The following is an 18,784-nucleotide window of genomic DNA, read 5'->3' as shown; positions in this document are numbered from 1 at the left end:
TCTTTATCTATACATCTGTTGATGGACATCTTGGCTCTTTCCATAGTTTGGCTATTGTGGACATTGCAGCTATAAACATTGGGGTACACGTACCCCTTTGGATCCCTACATTTGCATCTTTGGAGTAAATACCCAGTAGTACAATTGCTGGGTCGTATGGTAGCTCTATTTTCAGCTTTTTGAGGAACCTCCATGCTGTTTTCCAGAGTGGCTGCACCAGCTTGCATTCCCACCAACAGTGTAGGAGGGTTCCCCTTTCTCTGCATCCCCACCAACATCTGTCGTTTCCTGACTTGTTAATTTTAGCCATTCTGACTGGTGTGAGGTGGTAACTCATTGAGGTTTTGATTTGGATTTCCCTGATGCCAAGCGGTGTTGAGCACTTTTTCATGTGTCTGTTGGCCATTTGGATGTCTTCTTTGGAAAAATGGCTGTTCATGTCTTCTGCCCATTTCTTGATTGGATTATTTGTTCTTTGGGTGTTGAGTTTGAGAAGTTTTTTTATAGATTTTGGATACTAGCCCTTTATCTCATATGTCATTTGCAAATATCTTCTCCCATTCTGTCGGTTGCCTTTTGGTTTTATCGGCTGTTTCCTTTGCTGTGCAAAAGCTTTTTATCTTGATGAAGTCCCAAGAGTTCATTTTTGCCCTTGCTTCCCTTGCCTTTGGCGATGTTTCTAGGAAGAAGTTGCTGCGGCTGAATGAAACTGGACCATTTCCTTATACCACACACAAAAATAAACTCAAAATGGATGAAAGACCTAAATGTGAGACAGGAATCCATCAAAATCCTAGAGGAGAACATAGGCAGCAACCTCTTCGACCTCAGCTGCAGCAACTTCTTCCTAGAAAGTAAGGGCTTTCGAGCAGCGGTGACAACACAGGGGACCTGTGTGAGGTTAATGATCAGTTAATTAATATTAGTTAATTAATTAATATTAGTTAATTATTATTCTTAATTATTATTTTCTTTTAAAAAAGACCAGTGTTCCAAATGTGCTGACCTTTTCTGTGATGCTAAGTGGCTGATATTGGTAGCACCCCTAGCAAGTATTTTTTTTTAAATGCCCAGTTGACTGATTGCCTTCAGGTAAAGGTGCGTTTTTTATCTATGAATGTGAAATCAACTGATTTTGAAGGGTTGTAAAGTGATCATTTGAGAACACCCATTGGCAGGTTTTTCCATCTTCATATGATTTTATTACTAGAAAAAGATGTTAAAACTCTCACATTTGGGCACTTAAAAAACTTGCAAATATAATTTTCCTAAACTTCACAAAAATCTTCCAAAAAGAAAAGATTTGGTGGGTTTCTAACTGTTCAAGCTGAAAGTACACACTGAAAAATCTGGGTTTGCAAAAGCCAATGATTTTCAAGAGGATAAATAGATTTTGAATATTTAGATTTCAACCAGAAATCTTTGTACATTTAGTATGTGAATGAAAATCAAGTGTCAGGGTTTAGTCAGTAGAACCAATGATGATGACTTTATTCTATTTTATTTATTTTTTTTATTTTTTATTTTTTTTAAAGATTTATTTATTTGACAGAGAGAGACAGAGAGAGAGGGAACACAAGCAGGGGGAGTGGGAGAGGGAGAAGCAGGCTTCCTGCATAGCAGGGAGCCCGATGCCCGGCTGGATCCCAGGACCCTGAGATCATGACCTGAGCTGAAGGCATTCGCTTAACGACTGAGCCACCCAGGCGCACCACTTTATTCTATTTTAATCAACCCATTTCCTGGGAAGCATTTCCTTGTGACAGCTATCAATCCAAGTTCAGAAATAAACCGAGCTTAAAAACGGGTCTTTAAATTACTGTATTTCAAAGCATTAAATTAAGGTTAAAGCAAACATATTCCATCACGTTGATCTCATTAACTTTTGAAATAATTGAGTGCAAAAAATGTGTATTTCTAATCAATTTTTTTTCTCATTCTTGGAAATTTTTATGTTTTTATAGCGTTTATCATATATTAGTATTTAGCATATTAGCACCTCTAAATATGAATATTGATACCAGAGATCGTGCTCAACAATCGTTTGGATGGGTGTCCCACCCAAACAGCTTGGAAGCCACTAGCTTTAAGAACCTTGAACCTCTGCTCTTGCTTTTACTTAATTTCCAAAGCGAAGTCCCAATTTTGAAACGGCCCTTGCACACACACACACCCCCCAAACAAGAACACTGCGCGCACTAGCCCAGGAAAACAAACCAGTCGCCTGCGGGGGGCATTCCGCCGACACCCTCAGAGGTCCGCGGCCCCAGCCTCCCCCACGAAGCCACGCGCACGCAGGCCGGGTCAGGAGGACTGCGGGGGAGGCTCGGGCTCCTCCCGCGGACACACGGGTGCCGAGCGATCCCCGACGGCTCTGAGTCAGCCGCCGGAAGCCTCGGCCGGGATCGCAGCTGCGGGGAAGCAGGCAGCAAGCTGGAGGAACAGCCGCCGCCGCCGCCGCCGCCGCAGGAGCAGGAATCTCCCGGGTACCGGGGCTGGGAAGCGCGCGGGGCGCCAGCTACGCGGGGCGGGCATCCCCAGCCGGGAGCGCGGCGGCGCGCGGGACACGGGCGGGGAGGGAGGCCGGCAGGAGGCGGACGCAGCGCGCCGACAGGGAGGAAGAGAGGCCGGCGGGGGGGAGGCTGTTGGCTGGGGCGTGATCGGAGCGGACAGCGGCGGGGCAGCGGTGGGGGCTCTAAGGCGGGGGTGGGCGGGGTCAGCCGAGGCAGCCCCGCAGGAGCGCGGCGCGCAGACTCGCCCTGGGGCCGAGGGGCTTCCCCCGAGTGGGAGGGACACGGCGGCCCGCCGACACCACCGCGCCGCGATCTGCGAGCCGGAGGGGGAGGCCGGTCACCCAAGCCCGGGCTGCTGTTGCCGGAGACTGCCGGGCGGAAGCTCTGGGGAGGGTGCGTGGGAGCAGCCGCGGGTGCGGCAGGGAGACCGGGGCGCCCGGAGCAGCCTCGCCTGCAATTTCCAGGGCGCCTTGGGCAAGTTCCGGGGAGGTGCTGGGTCAGCGCCCCCTCGCGCGGGGAGGCCCGTAGGCTCCGAGGCCCCTCCCTCTGCCTCCTCCTTCCCTCCCAGCCTTCACCTTCCTTCCTGTATCCTGTTTTTCTTCCATATTCTTTGCTTTTCTTTCTTTATTCTTTCTTTCACATCTTTCACTTGCTCTTCATTGGCTGCTTTTCCTGAGCTTGAGAAAATGCTTCCTTGCCTGTTTCCACCTCGTCCGCAGCCACAGTAATTAATTTAATGGACTCCCCACTTCCCAGATTCTCTTCAGCTCCTGCTCCCGCCCCTTGGCCAGGCTGTTTCGGGGCGCGGCGGGGGTGCTGCTGCTTGCCGCCGTCGGTGCTCCCCGCCGGTCCTCCTTCTCCAGCCTCGGGCTGCCCTGGGGCCCTGCCCTTGTCTTCTTCCTCTTCCTACCTGCAAATGCCCGGAATTCTTAAAAACTAGGTGAGTTTCTCTTCTTACGCCTCTCTGTACCTTGTAATCATCCCGTTTGCCTAGGATCTCGCGCAGTCTGGGTGCTAAGGGCCCCCAATCTCTTGCTCTGGGACTTGTGCCCGACTCAGTAACCTGCCTGTATTTCCAAACATCGCTTGGCTGCCTTGTTACAGGGACCCAGGGACCATACCATAGTCTGCACATCTCAAATGGAGTGTATCGCTTCCTCATTCCATCGGGCTCCTCATAGAAACTTCCAATGGGTCACACCCGCCCCAAGCATCAGTGAGCTAGGAGTCTGTTAAGAGGTAAACTGAGGCATATTAAAAAGTTCAGTTCATCGGAGCACAGATGAATTCGAATGGGGCAGCATCCAGTCTAGCAGGCAGAAAGGAGCTCCGAGGAGCTGTACAGAAGCAAAGACTCAAGCCCTAAGCCGAAGGGAGTGGTAACAAGGAAGCCATACTGGCCAGAGGGTTGGTTGTTGCAAAGTTACTTCCCTTTGGTGGATGGCAGGGGTCTGGCAGGCGGTTGACCTCACTAGGGCTGGTCAGGCCGTTCCTGATTGACTGGTTTAAGATTCCATTTCGGGGAGAGCCGAAACTGTCATTCAGTTAAGGCTCTGCATCTGGGGCTGAGCATAAGCAACTCCATCTGGGGCCTGGTGTCCTGTTTTTAACCAGCCTCCGCGTCCTCCCTGACTCTCCTTGCTCCCTGTCCCTCCTGTGATGGGTCACCCCGCCGCCCGGCAATGCCACCTTGCACTCGGTTCCTGCTTCCTCCCTGTCTGGCAGCCGCCGAGCTATGGCGGCCAGCAGGCTCCCCGGCCTTTTTCCAGGCTCCGTGGAGAGCCACTGCGTTTCCTAAAACCCAGCGTGCTCCTATAGAACATTTTGTTTAAAAACCATAGCTGCCTTTCCGGACCATAGCTCAAGTTCAGACTTCTTGTCCAAGTGCACCCGTGTCACCCAACCACAGAGACCCAGCCCCTCCGCCCCACACAGACCTGTGCCACCTGCCAGGGTAGGTCTCTCTCCTGCCAGTCCCACCACTGCCCCGGGGCACTCACTTCCCCTTTCACCGCCTCACACACACTCCTGCCCAATGCGTGAAAGCCAGCTCGCCCCTCACCTTCTGAGCTTCTAAAGAGAATTTATTCCGTTTCTCTGGGGGCTTCCTTAGCACTTTGTAAATTATCCGGTTACAGAGGGTGGGGCAGGCTTGAAACCCACACACTTGTGTTTGTGTCTCCTTCGGGTGGGAGTGCCCCGTCAGGAATTATGGCCTTTATTGTTCATTTGCTTCTCTAACCCATATAAGGAAAGTTCTATAATAAATGCTCTTTGTATAAGTTCACTTCTGGAGGTGTCCGTGGGAAGGCGGAGTGGAGCGGGGAGATCACAGGCATTCGGGGGCCCCAGGAGGAGAGCAGTGTCTCATCCTTGGAAGCACAAGGCTTCTGCTTCAAGACTCTGCTGCTCTTACTATGAGACCCGAGGACAGGCTTTCATTGTCCTGACCTCATTCACCAGTAAAAGAAAAACTAGCGTAATGCCAATTCATTTTATAGGCTGGAAATCAAACCTTTCCACATTGTTGTGTTTTTATGACACAGTGGAATGGTGCACTGGTACCCAGACGTATTGTTTCGTATTATATTGAAATTCAGTCCTTTTATTTTTATTTATTTTATTTTTTAAAGATTTTATTTATTTGAGATAGAGCAAGCCAGACAAAGCCAGAGAGAGCACAAGCAGGGGGGAGGCGGAGGGAGAGGGAGAAGCAGACTCCCTGCTGAGCAGGGAAACTGACGCACGGCCAGGACTGTGGGATCTGAGCCGAAGGCAGGCGCTTAACTGACTGAGCCACCCAGGTGCCCCGAAATTCATTTCTTTTTAGATTGATTGGGCAAGTTCCACTTTGTTTCAAGTACAACCCTCTCAAAAGCTTAATGTACACATGAGATTGGGGCACCAAGAAGAAGTGGGGGAAAGAGAGTCATTCGGTTATCCTGTTCAGCTCCTTTGCCTTCACGGGTGTGACTTGGGACACACCCCCGAGGTGCCGGAGTGGTGAGTGTGTGCTAGGGTGTCCTTGCTAGGGGGCAGACGCTGGGGGGAAATGCCATGACCAGCACCTGCCCATGTGGAAGTGAACTGAAGGAAGAGGAAAGGTGGAAGAAACCAGAAGTAGGCATTTGACATTAAGAGCAGTTAAAATGTAAAGTTGGAATTGATGTGATATTTCAGTACACTCCTTTGCCTGTTCAGGCAGGACAACACAGACACACACAGACACACACACCCCACTCACACTGAACAGCCTAAACTTAGGCTCAGGTAGGATCAAATCCCGATGTGTGTGTGTCCCTCACCTCCAGGTTAGTGAATTCTCTCCTCCTCTGGGTCTCTTTGGTGCCACCTTGTGGTAGGCCGAGTGCCGTGCAGTTTGCGTCTCCCCCTGGCTCCTAGTTGTTTGTTTTCTGAAAAGTCCTCCAATGCAAGGCAAGGAAATGTGGGGGGAAATGTGGGGCCGGAGGTGGCCTGCAGACGGGCTGGATGCTGCTCTCTCTCGTGGGACTTGTCCACTGCAGATGCATCGGCTGTCCCACACCTGCAGCCCTTGGGTTCAAGCCCTGCAGCGGAAGGCTCTGGAGAGGCTTCTCTGGGTGAGGACAGTGAGAAACTTTCCTTTTTGTCCTCTAAGAAATAACCCATCAAGTATAGCATCCTGCTGTGCAAGCTTTGTCACCATTGTATTCTCTTGGTTAATGTGTGTTTGTTTATTTATTTATTTTTAAAAGATGTACCCATTTATTTATTTGAGAGAGAGAGAGAGAGCATGAGCAGGGGATGGGGCAGAAGGAGAGGGAGAGAGAGAATCTAGAAGCAGACTCACTTCTGAGCAGAGCCTGACACGACCACGTGGGGCTCAATCCCAGGACCCCGAGATCATGATCTGGGCTGAAACCAAGAGTCTGCTGCTTAACCTTCCGAGCCCTCACGTGCCCCTTGGTTGATGTTTTAAATCATTTCTTTTAAACCTGAATTTGCACTGGTTGTAGCTGTTGGAGAATCTGTATTTAGAGTGCAGCCTTTATACTTGTTTGACATCACACTTTTTTTTTTCTTCCTAAATCAGAGACATCTTATGTCTTCTGTTGAAAAAAATATCTCAGGAAGGAGCTTTCAAGGAACCAGTCAACCGTTGGAGAGGCTCTGGTTGAAATAGTTGTCTCCCTGTCCTCTTCCCACCCACTGAGCTCCTCTTTCCTCTCCTGCCCCTGAGAAATCCAGGAGCCTCCCCCCCCCCCGCCCCCGCCAGGCTAATGAGCTACAGTTGCAAGAAGGCTGCAGGAGGTACTGCTAGTCTTCCCCGAAACTGAGAGAAGAAGTATCACGTGATGATCCACTGGTTGATAAAAATGAACATAATGCATGATGACCCTTATTCTAGGCGAAGATTCCAGTATTTTTGGTATTGCTTATTTGCTGATTTTCCAAACTGGAATCTGTTTTTCTTGTGTAGCTTTAAAATTTTTGAGTTAAAAATATATTTGCAAATAGAGAAAAAAAAAAAAAAAGGATAGCTTGCAGGGTCATGGGATTATGGGTGACTATTTGTCCTTTTATTTTCTAGAATGTTTTCAACTGGAGCAGCAAAGAGACTCAGGGAAACCAGTGTCTTAGTTCCCTGTTGCTGCTGTAGCATGTTACTGCAAATTGAGTGCCCGAACACAGTAAAAATGTATTCTCTTATGGTTCTGGAGGTCAGAAGTCCAAAGTAGGTGTGCACAGTTGCATGTTTTTCTGGAGGCTTTAGGGCAGAATCTGTTTCCTTGCCTTTTGCAGCTCCCAGAGGCTGTCTGCATTCCTTGGTCCATGGCCTTGCATCATTTTGACCTTTCCTTCTCTTGTCACATCTCCTTCTCTGACTCTGAGCCTCCTGCCTTCCTCTTATAAGGACCCAGTGATTACACTGAGCCCACCTGGATACTGCAGGAAATCTCCCCATCTCAAGATCCTTAATTCAGTCAGTCACATCTGCAAGGTCCCTGATGCCGTGCAAGATAACGGAGGTTTGGGAGATTCAACGTGGGTGTCTGGGGGGGAGCAGTTATTCTTGTGAGCACCCCCGGCGTCCACTGACCGGTGCTAATGGCCAGATGACGTGACAGTGGGCGTGGCTAATGTGCCTCCGTGTTGTGCTTTCCATACAGACCTTCCCTGATGGAGGATCTCCATGAAGCAAATGGCAGGTTTGCCATCAACTTATTAAAAATGTTGGGTGGAGAGGACAGCTCCCGAAATGTGTTCTTCTCCCCTCTGAGCGTCTCTTCTGCCCTGGCCATGGTCTTCATGGGGGCCAAAGGAAACACCGCCACCCAGATGTCCCAGGTGTGCATGCCAGCATTCTGTCCCACAAGAAGTCCCCAAATTTCACCTTTGTTACATTTTAAGTTTTGGCTAACGTTATATATCAAATTGAAATGCAGCTGTTTGAATGGACTTGCTGTTAAATGGGTTCTTTCTAGTGTATGATTATGCACTAGAAGAAAGCAGCACAAATGTGGACTTCGGTCTCTGGAATTATTGAGAGGGAATGTATGATCTGATTGATCTGAAACGGGTTCTGTGGGACCTGGGCTACAAATGAAGTAGTGGCAAATACTTTAGGGGAGTTGTCTTTAACCTCTTTGTTATCTTAAGTTTCTTTGACAGTCTTGTGAGTGTCCCAGGACATTGCCAATGCACATGACCTCCCCATCAATAGCAGGGGCCCGTGGGAGCCCTCTGGAAGTGCCTCTGGCGGTGGTTTCTTCCAGCTTGCTGGAGGAGGGAGGCTTTGGACTGGGGCCATTGGGAGACAGAGGAACAACCTTAATTTCCGCTCTGACTTGACATGGAAGTCCCAGTCTGGTCTGCAGAACTTCTATGAAATTGCTGCTGAAGTATTTTCGGTTGACTTCTGCTCATTCTCGTATTCCCTAGGTTGTGTTAGATTCATTCCAGCTACCTCTTTGCTCTGTTCTGTCTCTCTCCTGAGTTCTCATACCCACCTTTCTAAGTGGGTTTACACCTGGGGGCGACATTGGCCACTGTCCCCACAGCTTGGTTGTCTGAGAGGTGCTACTGACATCTAGTGGGCAGAGGCCAGAAATGCTGCAAAATGTCTTAGAAGGCGCAGACTAGCCCCAGCCGCAAAGTGGCCCCAAATGTCAACAGTGTCCCGTGGAAAGGCGCTGTGGGAGGGTTAAACCAAAAGCCTTTCAAGATGGGATCCTTTGTGATTTTCAGCACAGGGGTCGTTGGAGATAACTCTTTGTGGGAGCAAGATGGCAATGTTACAAGTCCGTGTCCTTGTCTGTTACCAGGCGCTTTGTTTGAACAGAGGCGGAGATATTCACCAAGGTTTCCGGTCACTTCTCACGGAGGTTAACAAATCTGGCACTCAGTACTTGCTCAGAACTGCCAACAGACTCTTTGGAGAGAAGACGTGTGATTTCCTTCCTGTAAGTGGAACTCGCGCATGGATGTTAAAAAAATGGCAAATAAGGTTGAAACTGCAGAAGAACAGAGATAAAGTATAATTCTGTTGCCTTAAAAATGTGCTTAGAGTTGTACTTCTGTAATTATGATTTTGAATTTTATGATTGCCTCTGAATTATGTCCTTTTTAAAGCTGGTTTTTTTTTTTTTTTTTTAAGATTTTATTTATTTGAGACAGAGAGAGAGAGCACACAAGTGGGGAGGAGGGCCAGAGGGAGAGGGAGAAGCAGATTCCCCGCCAAGCAGGGAGCCCGATATGGGGCTCGATCCCAGGACCCTGAGATCATGACCTGAGCCCAAGACAGACGCTTAACTGACTGAGCCACCCAGGCGCCCGTAAAGTTGTTTTTGATAGATCCCTCCCAGATATCAATCTCAGTATGTCCTTCTTCCTACACCCAGACCTGCCTCTCCCCCTTGATCCGCTGTGCCTCAGTGACCACATCGTCCCATGTGCGTACACGGCTGTCCCCAGGCTCACCTCTGTTTGTTGGGCGGTTCCTGCAGAGCCCGTCTCTCAGGGCCTCTTAAATTTGTCCCCTCTTCTGAATCACCACCACCACTGCCTGGGTCCACACTCTCACCGGATCTTCTGCACCATTATTTTAATTCTTTCCTGATGGATCTCTCCACGTCCAGCCGGGTTCTTCCACACTACTGACAGAATAGTCTCTTGAAAATTAAACTTGGGCCATAAAACTGAGGTTTTAAATCTGTGCACTTCCTATGTACTGAAGCATATAATTCTCAAGGTCCCCAGTCCAGTAAAAGCCTGCCATCACGCAACGAGTGAGGGCCGAGAAAGTATGTTGCACACCATGCAGAGTGTCGCTACCTCAGATTAATGAAGGGATCTGGGCAAACCCGGCCATCTTCCTGGCTGGCAGTTCCAAGGATTTTTCTGTGAGATTCAGATACATCCCTGTCCTGGCTGCTGTTGGGTGTGACCCCATGGAGGTCGCCTGCTCTGGGCTTGAGTATCACTGGAGATAATTCTGGGTCTTCTAGGATGAGCACCAATGATCCCAGGAATCTTCTGCTTAACTGATGTTCATTTTTGAACATCAGCCTGATCTTTGAGGTTTGTCACTGGGGGGGTATTGGGGACACAAGGAGCCACCTTCCCATTTTCTCAGTTGCTCGGCTCCTCTTTCTGTCTACATTTTCTCTCTCCTGTAGAAGCTAAAATATTTGAGAACAGGAGATGGGCGGAGGATGGGAGCCAATTGCCAGGCACATTATGTCTGACACCAAGTTTTTGTGAGGTGAGTTGTCTTTGGGTTTTCATGTATTGGGTAAGGCACTTCCTGACTTGGCCCCAACTGATTCCACTGTTTTCCCTGATCCCCCCCCAGGACAGCGCCCCCAGGCCTGTCACATTCCACTCCTGGGGGGCCCTGTAGGATTTCTGGATCATCTGGTTCCACTAGGGAGCCTCTCACGCATTCACAAAGCTCAGACACTGTGGTCGGCGGTGGTGATACAAAAACGGGTCCAAGCCGGAGTCCCCGGCAGACAGACAGACAGAAAATCAAACAGGAAATCAGCGCGGAGCGGAAGTGTTTGAGGGGGAGGTCCGGGGCGTTCTGCGCATGCCCGCCAGCCACCGGCCGCGTTCCGGAAGCCGTGAGCTCTCGGGTCCCTGCGCGGCTTCTCGCGGAAGTGTTTGACCGGGAGGCCCGGGGCGTTCTGCGCATGCCCGCCAGCCACCGGCCGCGTTCCGGAAGCCGTGAGCTCTCGGGTCCCTGCGCGGCTTCTCGCGGCTTCTCCCGCAGCCCGTGAGCCGCCTCGGGCCGGTGTCGGCGTCAGCCCCGGGCTGCGGGCGCCGCGGGGTTTGTCCGTCGCGCGGATGCGTCTGCAAGTGCAGGATGCCCCGTGCGGCCGAGAGTTGGCGCTGGGAATAGGTCCAGAGGGAAAATAAGTGTTTCCCACCGGTGCGAACTTGGGGGCACACTCGGTGTCTTGTGTTCGCAGGCCTTTAGGGAGTCCTGCCAGAGGTTCTACGAGGCCGAGCTGGAAGAGCTGTCCTTCGCTGAAGACACGGAGGAATGCCGGAGACACATAAATGACTGGGTGACGGACAGGACGGAGGGTGAGGCGTGTTCACTGCCTGGACTCGGCACGTGGCCGGGGGACAGCCGGGGCACAGCCGAGATCGCGGGGGCGTGGCCTCCAGGCTGTCCCCTCGGGCCCGTAGCCAGTGGCCTGTTGGTGTGTGTTTGCTGCATTTCTAGGCCAGCAGCGCAAGTCGCTTCTTTCTCTCGGGTTTATGAGGTCACCGAGTGGTATTTCTAAAAACTTCATAAACCCAGTGTAAGGATCTCAGACCCACTCCCCTCCGGACTGTGCTGGAAAATCCCCGAGAAAGGCTTGCCGTTTGGGGGCCCATCAGTCTTCTATCTGAGGGGAGGGGGTCGGGGTGGGGGAGCCCTCGTCATTCAGTTTAGGCTGCGGGCGGCTGAGACACTGGGCGACAGTTCCCCTCATCTCCCGGTGTAAGTGGTGGTGAGGACAGCTGGTTTTACCTGCAGGCCTCTCCTTCCTTCGTCCGGGGGCTGAGGCTGAGTTTGCATTCAGAGCGTGATCCTTGTCCCAGACCCTGGAAATGCGGTTCCCGCGGAGCCTGCGGCCTCCCCTGTCCAGACCACGCTCTGTCTCACCAGGGATATTGCCGCCAGTGCTTGACTAGAGTACAGAGAAGGGCGTGCTTTCAAGCACTCGAAGTACCTAACACAATTGAGAGACTTCCAGAAGTGTGTGTGTGTGGGGGGGGGCAGGGAGGGAGTTAAAGGACTGACTTCTCCTGTGCCCACCTAGCGCGCTTTAGGGTGCACCTGCTCTGTGCCCGGCAGCGGCAGGGCCCACGGTTATACTGAAAGCCAATAAAATAATGGCAGTTGGCAGGACAGAGCCTTTCACGTTTTCCTACGTTGTATGTGCAGTGGTCTCTCGTTCTCCAGTCGATCCAGCAGTACTGGGTCACTCAGGGAAGCCAGAAGCTTCTCTCTACATCACCCTCCCTACATCACTCACTCCCTCTTCATCAGATTGACTGCCAGCATGTTTCCCCCAAATATGAGAGCCGTAGGGAATATTGGGGATCACCTTGTCCCCAGTCTCATTGGAGAACTCAGTCTGGGTCCCTGTATTGTACCCCTGAATTCCTTCCCCCATCCTCTGCCTTCAGGAGGACTGCCTCACCCGCTTCCAGGTGCGTATTCCTTCATCCTTAGAAGCTTCTCCTCACCTAAATGAGATCTGGAGGTTGGCGTGGAGCAATGATTCTCCGCCAGGATCAGCCCCTAGGTGACATTGGCCAGTGGCTGAAGACATTTTGGTTGTCCCAACTGGGGAGACGCTGCTGGTGGGACATCCTACAACGCACAGGACGCTCCCCACAGCAAAGAATGATCTGGCGGAAAGTGCCAGCAGCAGCATGGTTGAAAAATCATGGCACCAAGGTTGGGCAGTTTACAGTGAGAAGCAAGACTCTTGTCTCAGTTCAGCCACTTGGAACCTATGTGACCTTGGCGAAATGTCAGCCAAATGCTCTGACCTAAATTTCTACATCTATAAATTGAGGGCAGAATGAGAGTTGACCTGCCCGCTTCCAGACTGCTGTGTAGGGACGAGCAGGGTGTAGATGCCACAGGGTGTGAGTGCTCGGCGTTACATCCCATCACCCTGTTCCTCAGGCCTCTGGGAAGACAGGGTTCCAGCCTGGTTCAACCACGCCGGGCTTCAGATGTCAGGAGTGTTGTTGTTGTAAAAGAATGTTTATTCCTCTCCCCTCTTCCCCAGATGGCTATAAACTTCTCTGATATGCTTGGCAGGTAAGATTTCAGAGATCCTGGGTGCTGGGACAGTTGATCCGCTGACTAAGCTGGTTCTCGTGAATGCCATCTATTTCAAAGGAAAGTGGAACGAGCAGTTTGACAGAAAGTACACAAGGGGGATGCCCTTCAAAATCAGCCAGGTAGGGAAATATTTTTCGGGGGTACTGCTAACTTTCTTAAGAAAGTAATGTGCTGGGAAAGATTGTGAATGAATGGAAAAAATAATGTATTTCATACTATATTTCTCAATGAATTTCACACCCCTTCTATATCTTTTATTGGAGAGGGGAAGAGAGAAGCTAAAATCATTTTTATATTGATAGTTTTGTGTTTGCATCCTGGGTCAAACTGATTCTTCTCTCTTTGGCCATATTATTTGGATTGAAAGAAAATTTCTTCTAACCCTTGGAATTCTGTTTGTGTTGACACACTGTGTTTACCCAGACACGTTCTTACAATGTCAGTGACAACTACGCCTGTAGATTGCCTTATAACTCCTAGCCATATAGTTCTGAACACAAGAAAAAAAAGGGTTAGCAGATGTTCAGGCTAACTTTGTCTTTATTTTTGGATCTTTTAAAATAATTGTATATAAGGTGTGTGAGATGATGATTTGATGTAATTCACATAGAGAAATAATCGCTTTGGTCGAGCCAGTTAGCATACACTTTTCTCACGTGGTTATCATGTTACTTTTGTGATGAGAGCACCTGAAATCTACTCTCTTAGCAAATTTCCAGTATTCACTACAGTATTCGTAACTGTGGTCATCATGCTGGGTGTCAGATCTCTAGACCTAAAGCCTAACTTTAACAACACTTTTGTCCCTTCACTTATGGGTATGATGATGGTTGGCATCAGTCATCAGTAGCAATTAGCTTGAAATTTGGCTTCCGTCAACTTGATGATAGCATATCACACACAGATTTATTTATTTATTTATTTATTTATTTATTTAAAAGATTTTATTTATTTGACACAGAGAGAGTGACAGCGAGAGAGGGAACACAAGCAGGGGGAATGGAAGAGGAAGAAGCAGGCTCCCCACTGAGCAGGGAGCCCGATGTGGGGCTCGATCCCAGGACCCTGAGATCATGACCTGAGCCGAAGGCAGACGCTTAACCACTGAGCCACCCAGGCGCCCCTTGCACACAGATTTAAAAGTCTAGAATACATCTGATGCAAGCTTTAGAAATGGTGGACATTACAAATCTTGTCAAGGTCCTCTCTCCAAGAAAACCAAAGCCATGAAGCCAGTTATATAATTGAGCAACTTTTCAGAATAAAAATATAAGTCTCTATGGCCTATCCATCTTTTCTAACCGCATCCTTCAGCCTCCAAACCTGAATATTAGTTAATTCTCCCCTTAACTTGGATAAATAATCTTTAATTATAAGGTCCCTGGGAGTGCTCTTCTCTAATGCATCTTCTCAGAAGTGAAAAACACAACTTCTTCCAAAAATAATGTAGGGTTTTATGTCTACGTTCGTCAGTTTTATTCTCTCCCACCTGGTAATAGTTGATCTGCTGGGACAAGAGCAGGTGGTATTCAATAGTAATATGTAGGGGCGCCTGGGTGGCTCAGTCGTTAAGCGTCTGCTTTCGGCTCAGGTCATGATCCCAGGGTCCTGGGATCGAGCCCTGCATCGGGCTCCCTGCTCCGCGGGAAGCCTGCTTCTCCCTCTCCCACTCCCCCTGCTGTGTTCCCTCGCTCGCTGTCTCTCTCTCCCTTTGTGTCATATAATAAAATCTTAAAAAAAAAAATACTAATATGTAATAATGAGGTTTGGCATCTATCAGCATAATGCGCAGAAATAGCAATTCTCTTCCATGGACCTAGAGGTTCTGCAGATGAGATTTATCTCCTTTTTCCTAAGCCCTGCTCATTTTTCAGTGATCTGCTTTTAATTCCGTATTTTTCATTAGGAGAAAAAGACCGTGCAGATGATGTTTAAGCTCGCTAGATTTAACCTGGGGTATGTGGATGAGGTGCACGCTCAGGTGCTGGAGCTGCCGTACGTGGGGCAGGAGCTGAGCATGGTCATCGTGCTTCCAGATGACAACGCCGATCTCGCCTTGGTAAGCCCTGGCCAGTGCGTCTGAGCGTCTGTGGAGACGGCCTGAGCGCATTTCTGTGTGTCCGTCTGTCAGGTAGCACGTGAGGAATTTCCAGTTGAGGGTTGTTAGGAGTCCTGGGCGAACAGCATCTCCTGTCTGGAGTGACCTTGTGTTTGCTTTTCTGCTGAGCATGTATCCAGGAGTGGATTTGGTGGTGAGGACCCATTCTCAGGAAGCTAAGAGGCGAGGCTTCCAAAATTATCAGAACACTCTGCTTTATTCTGAAAGAGGGGCTAGTCGAGTCCCAGGAATTATTGAACAAAAAAGTACTAGGCAAGGAGAGTACTTGCCATATTGAGAAACAGTAACATGCGTAGGAATCGCTGGGTGGCTTGTTAAAAGGCAGTTTTTGATTCAGGGGGCGATGGCCTGAGAGTTTGCATTTCTGATGAGGTTCCAGCTGATGCAGATGCTGCTAGTCAGGGACCACACTTTGGGTAGCAGGAGTCTCAAGGACAGGTGACGAATTTTTCTTGGACGGGAGGAGAGGGCCTTCTTCCCAGGACAGAAAAGGAACAAAGTTCAGGGGGGGAGAAAGTAAATTTGTAAGGAGGTCAGGACGAGTAGTGGGCTTGTTATCCGGCTGTCTGGGGGTGGGGAACAACCTCTTTTCTGGCGTCTGGCTGAGTTCAGGCGACTGAGGGTTTAACAGTGGACTCCTGCCAGAGATAGAGTCCAGCTCCAGTACACCAGGGTGCAGGACGCTGACGCCGAGGGTGGGGCTGCCCGGTGTCCCTGGTTTCTCCGTGGAACCGGAAAGCTATTGGCATGAGTCAAAGGTGAGCTCTGTCATGGCTACTCAAGAAGAAGATGAGGAGAGTCTGGGAATTCGAGCTGATGTCCACACAGCCGTCACCGGAGAGGAACATTCGCCTGGGCTCCAGGTGGTGAAGAAAAGAGGGAGAAGCAGTGGAAGCTTCTTCCCTTTTTTCACTGTGGACGCACAGACCGAGTGATGGGTCTTGGAGGCTTTGAGGCGAACGCCAGGGCAGGCAGAAGATGAACAAGAATGCCAGAAGCCACAGTGTTGTCGAATTCTCCATTTCTGTGCTCCTCTCCCTGGAAGCCACGTCTTCCTTCCTGTTTGGAGGATCCCTGATTTTCCTGCTCTCGCCCATCAGAATTCTGAGCCATGCTCTCTTTTTTGTCAAACAGTCTGTGATTCATACTAATGTGCATCACATGGATACAATCACTTGGTTATGAGAACTTTCCAAACTAAAAAACATTTGAAATGAGTTTGGTACAGATAGTTTAAAAAAAAAAAAAAAAGCATCTCCCCTCTCTAAGTGTTTTTTAGCTATTTTTCCTCTTATATCCATAAAACAGGGGAAAAGATGAGAATTTGAGGGAAAATGTTGGTGTGGTACAGGAAATCTCTGTAGATTTTCTTGGACAGTGTCATGGAGGGGAGGGGGGCTGAGTGGGCAGGGGAGCACCAGGCTGTTGTCCATTTTAAGATTCGACTCCTCCTTATTTCAGGTGGAAAAAGCCCTAACATACGAGAAGTTCAGGGCCTGGACAAATCCAGAAAAGATGACTAAGGATAAAGTTCAAGTTTTCCTTCCCCGATTGAAGCTGGAGGAGAGTTACGACTTGGAGTCTTTTCTTCGAAGTTTAGGTATGACTGATGCGTTTGAGGAAGCCAAGGCAGACTTTTCTGGAATGTCGGCGAAGAAGAACGTGCCCGTGTCCAAGGTGGCGCACAAGTGCTTTGTAGAAGTGAACGAAGAGGGCACGGAGGCGGCGGGGGCCACAGCCGTGGTCAGGAACGCTCGGAGCAGCAGACCCGAACCAAGGTTTTGTGCAGACCACCCTTTCCTTTTCTTCATCACACACCACAACACCAAGAGCATCTTGTTCTGTGGCAGGTTCTGCTCCCCATAAGGAGGTGCACTTGCTGTAAACACACTCCTTTTGCTTCTGCCCACCTGCCTTAATGCAGATTCCTGTGACCAAACTGGTGGGATGGTTTGAATGCCCAAATAACGCGTGTGCGCCTGGGAAGTCTGTGTGAATGTCCTGAGCGAATATTCCACGGCCACTGAGAGACGCATCACACGTGCGCAGTTTGGGGTGAGCAGGCTGTGCTTGTTCGGGGGCTTCGGTCAGCTCCTCTTTCTCATCGACTCTGCCCTCACCTCCTATCAGAGCACGGCCTGCTCCTCAGCGTCTGTTCTCACTGTTTGTGGGCGTCTTGCGGAGCATGTCCGGGATTCACACAGTAGCCCTCCCTACGCGTTCCCATCCTGCAGTGACCTCCGGGCTCTGCCCACTTCCCCTGCCGGGTTCCCGGGGACAGGCCAGAGCCCAGCCCCACTGCACACACAGCCAGAGGCGAACACCACGGAGTAAAGCCTGCGGCCACCCAGGCTCATAGCCGAGATGAAGTGCCTCTGGCCCGGCAGGATCACGCAGACCGCCCTGCGGGTCCCACGTCTCACACAGGCCCCCAGGAACACGACTCCTTCACATCCTCTCGCCATAAACCTTCAGGCCTGCGCTAGGAGGCCGAGCTCTGAACGTGCCACGTAGTCTCCTCCATTCCCTTTTCATCGGAAGCTGCCCCCGCCCCCCACCCCGGGACCTTCATGTGAAGCAGCCGTCAGGACAGCGTCCCTCTACTTAACCACATACGCCCACGTGTGGCTCCAGCACGTTGTGCTTACGCACGGCCCTCCCTGCAGTATTTTTTTGACTTAAAAAAGGATTTGTATTGTGGTAGCAACTTGGAAACTATTGAAAAGTACTAGAGAACACTGAAGTCACCCACAATTTTACCACTATGAAATCACTATTTTTTTTTAAAGATTTTATCTATATGACAGCACAAGCAGGGGGAGAAGCAGGCTCCCCACTGAGCAGGGAGCCCGATGCAGGACTCGATCCCAGGACCCCGAGATCATGACCTGAGCCTAAGGCAGATGCTTAACAACTGAGCCACCCAGGCGCCCCTGAAATCCCTGTCAATGATGTATATCCTTCCCAATTCTATGTATGCAAATACAAACATATTTTAGCACAAGTTAATCATAGACTTCTGTAGCTATTTCTACCCTTACTTGCCATAAACTCTCCTCAAGATAATTATCTATGTCATCAATTTGATGTGTCAAATTGTATGGCTCTCTATATTTTCTATTATTAGATCTACTTTTAGACAATTTAGGTAATTAAAATTATATACTATACTCTTATGAATGTACTAAATATTTGCTCACATCCTTCATATTTTAGAAGAAATACTCCTAATAATTGTACTGTCAAGATAAAAGTTGGGCACATTTTGAGACTTCTTCCAAATTGGTCTCCAGAAAGTCGTCCTGGTTTATAACCTCCCCCCACCAAAATACATGACCATTTACATTACCGCTAACTGCTGCTGGCCATATTTTTTTTTTTTTTAAATGAGTGGTTATTCCTGACTCTGTTTTGGATTCACAGTTCACAGTTACTTGAACCATTCATATTCAAGTTCTTACTTAAAATTCATCAAGCTAGAATATGTTTTCTGTTAGGCCACATTCATGTCAGGGACCCTACTTTCCAAAGAAGGCTTGGCCAAAAGTGAATCCACAGGACTAGAAAGCCTGCATCTTTTAGCTTTAATCTCATATCCACCTCTTATTTAAAAAAAATCTACACCTTTATTGAGGTATAATTTATACAGAATCAACTTTACGTATTTAACATGCACCGTTTGGTAAGTTTTGACACATGTATACCCATGAAACCAAACCAAGGAACCAGTGGGCAGGTGCCAGGCCGTGGGGGGTCGGTCAGACAGCCTCTGCGGTCTGCACACTGACCATGAGCTAAGGACACCTGTCAGCCTTT

At 49.4% G+C, this 18,784-nt stretch overlaps 1 protein-coding gene across 9 annotated transcripts; it reads left to right on the top strand.

The window, feature by feature from the left end:
• The first annotated feature begins 2,235 nt into the window (after nt 1-2,235).
• On the top strand, nt 2,236-17,977 carry SERPINB8 (serpin family B member 8). Of its 9 annotated transcripts, XM_036067642.2 has the most exons (8): nt 2,236-2,486; nt 3,270-3,453; nt 7,664-7,841; nt 8,819-8,956; nt 10,967-11,084; nt 12,826-12,968; nt 14,756-14,908; nt 16,430-17,977. In XM_036067642.2, exons 3-8 carry the CDS (start codon nt 7,674-7,676, stop codon nt 16,832-16,834), a joined length of 1,125 nt encoding a protein of 374 aa, XP_035923535.2. In that variant the 5' UTR covers nt 2,236-2,486; nt 3,270-3,453; nt 7,664-7,673; the 3' UTR covers nt 16,835-17,977. The 9 variants fall into 9 exon arrangements, with proteins under 9 accessions (XP_035923535.2, XP_077916318.1, XP_035923534.2 ...); XM_078060192.1 differs by lacking the exons at nt 3,270-3,453; nt 7,664-7,841 and adding an exon at nt 10,172-10,257 and having other exon boundaries at nt 2,347-2,486; XM_036067641.2 differs by lacking the exon at nt 3,270-3,453 and having other exon boundaries at nt 2,351-2,486.
• The last annotated feature ends 807 nt before the right edge of the window (nt 17,978-18,784 follow it).

The sequence above is a fragment of the Halichoerus grypus genome, chromosome 13 (assembly GCF_964656455.1).
Source record: "Halichoerus grypus chromosome 13, mHalGry1.hap1.1, whole genome shotgun sequence".
Taxonomy (NCBI): domain Eukaryota; kingdom Metazoa; phylum Chordata; class Mammalia; order Carnivora; family Phocidae; genus Halichoerus; species Halichoerus grypus.
The sequence above is the reverse complement of the archived record's forward strand: the minus strand, read 5'-3'. Positions and strand labels throughout refer to the sequence as shown.

What these genes read in the sequence shown, in the direction of transcription:
- SERPINB8 (XM_036067642.2), top strand. Translation starts at nt 7,674, where the DNA reads ATGGAGGATCTCCATGAAGCAAATGGCAGGTTTGCCATCAACTTATTA. An exon ending in GGTGACGGACAGGACGGAGG is followed by an intron (nt 11,085 to 12,825) that starts GTGAGGCGTGTT and finishes TATGCTTGGCAG; the next exon opens with GTAAGATTTCAGAGATCCTG. An exon ending in TGCCCTTCAAAATCAGCCAG is followed by an intron (nt 12,969 to 14,755) that starts GTAGGGAAATAT and finishes ATTTTTCATTAG; the next exon opens with GAGAAAAAGACCGTGCAGAT.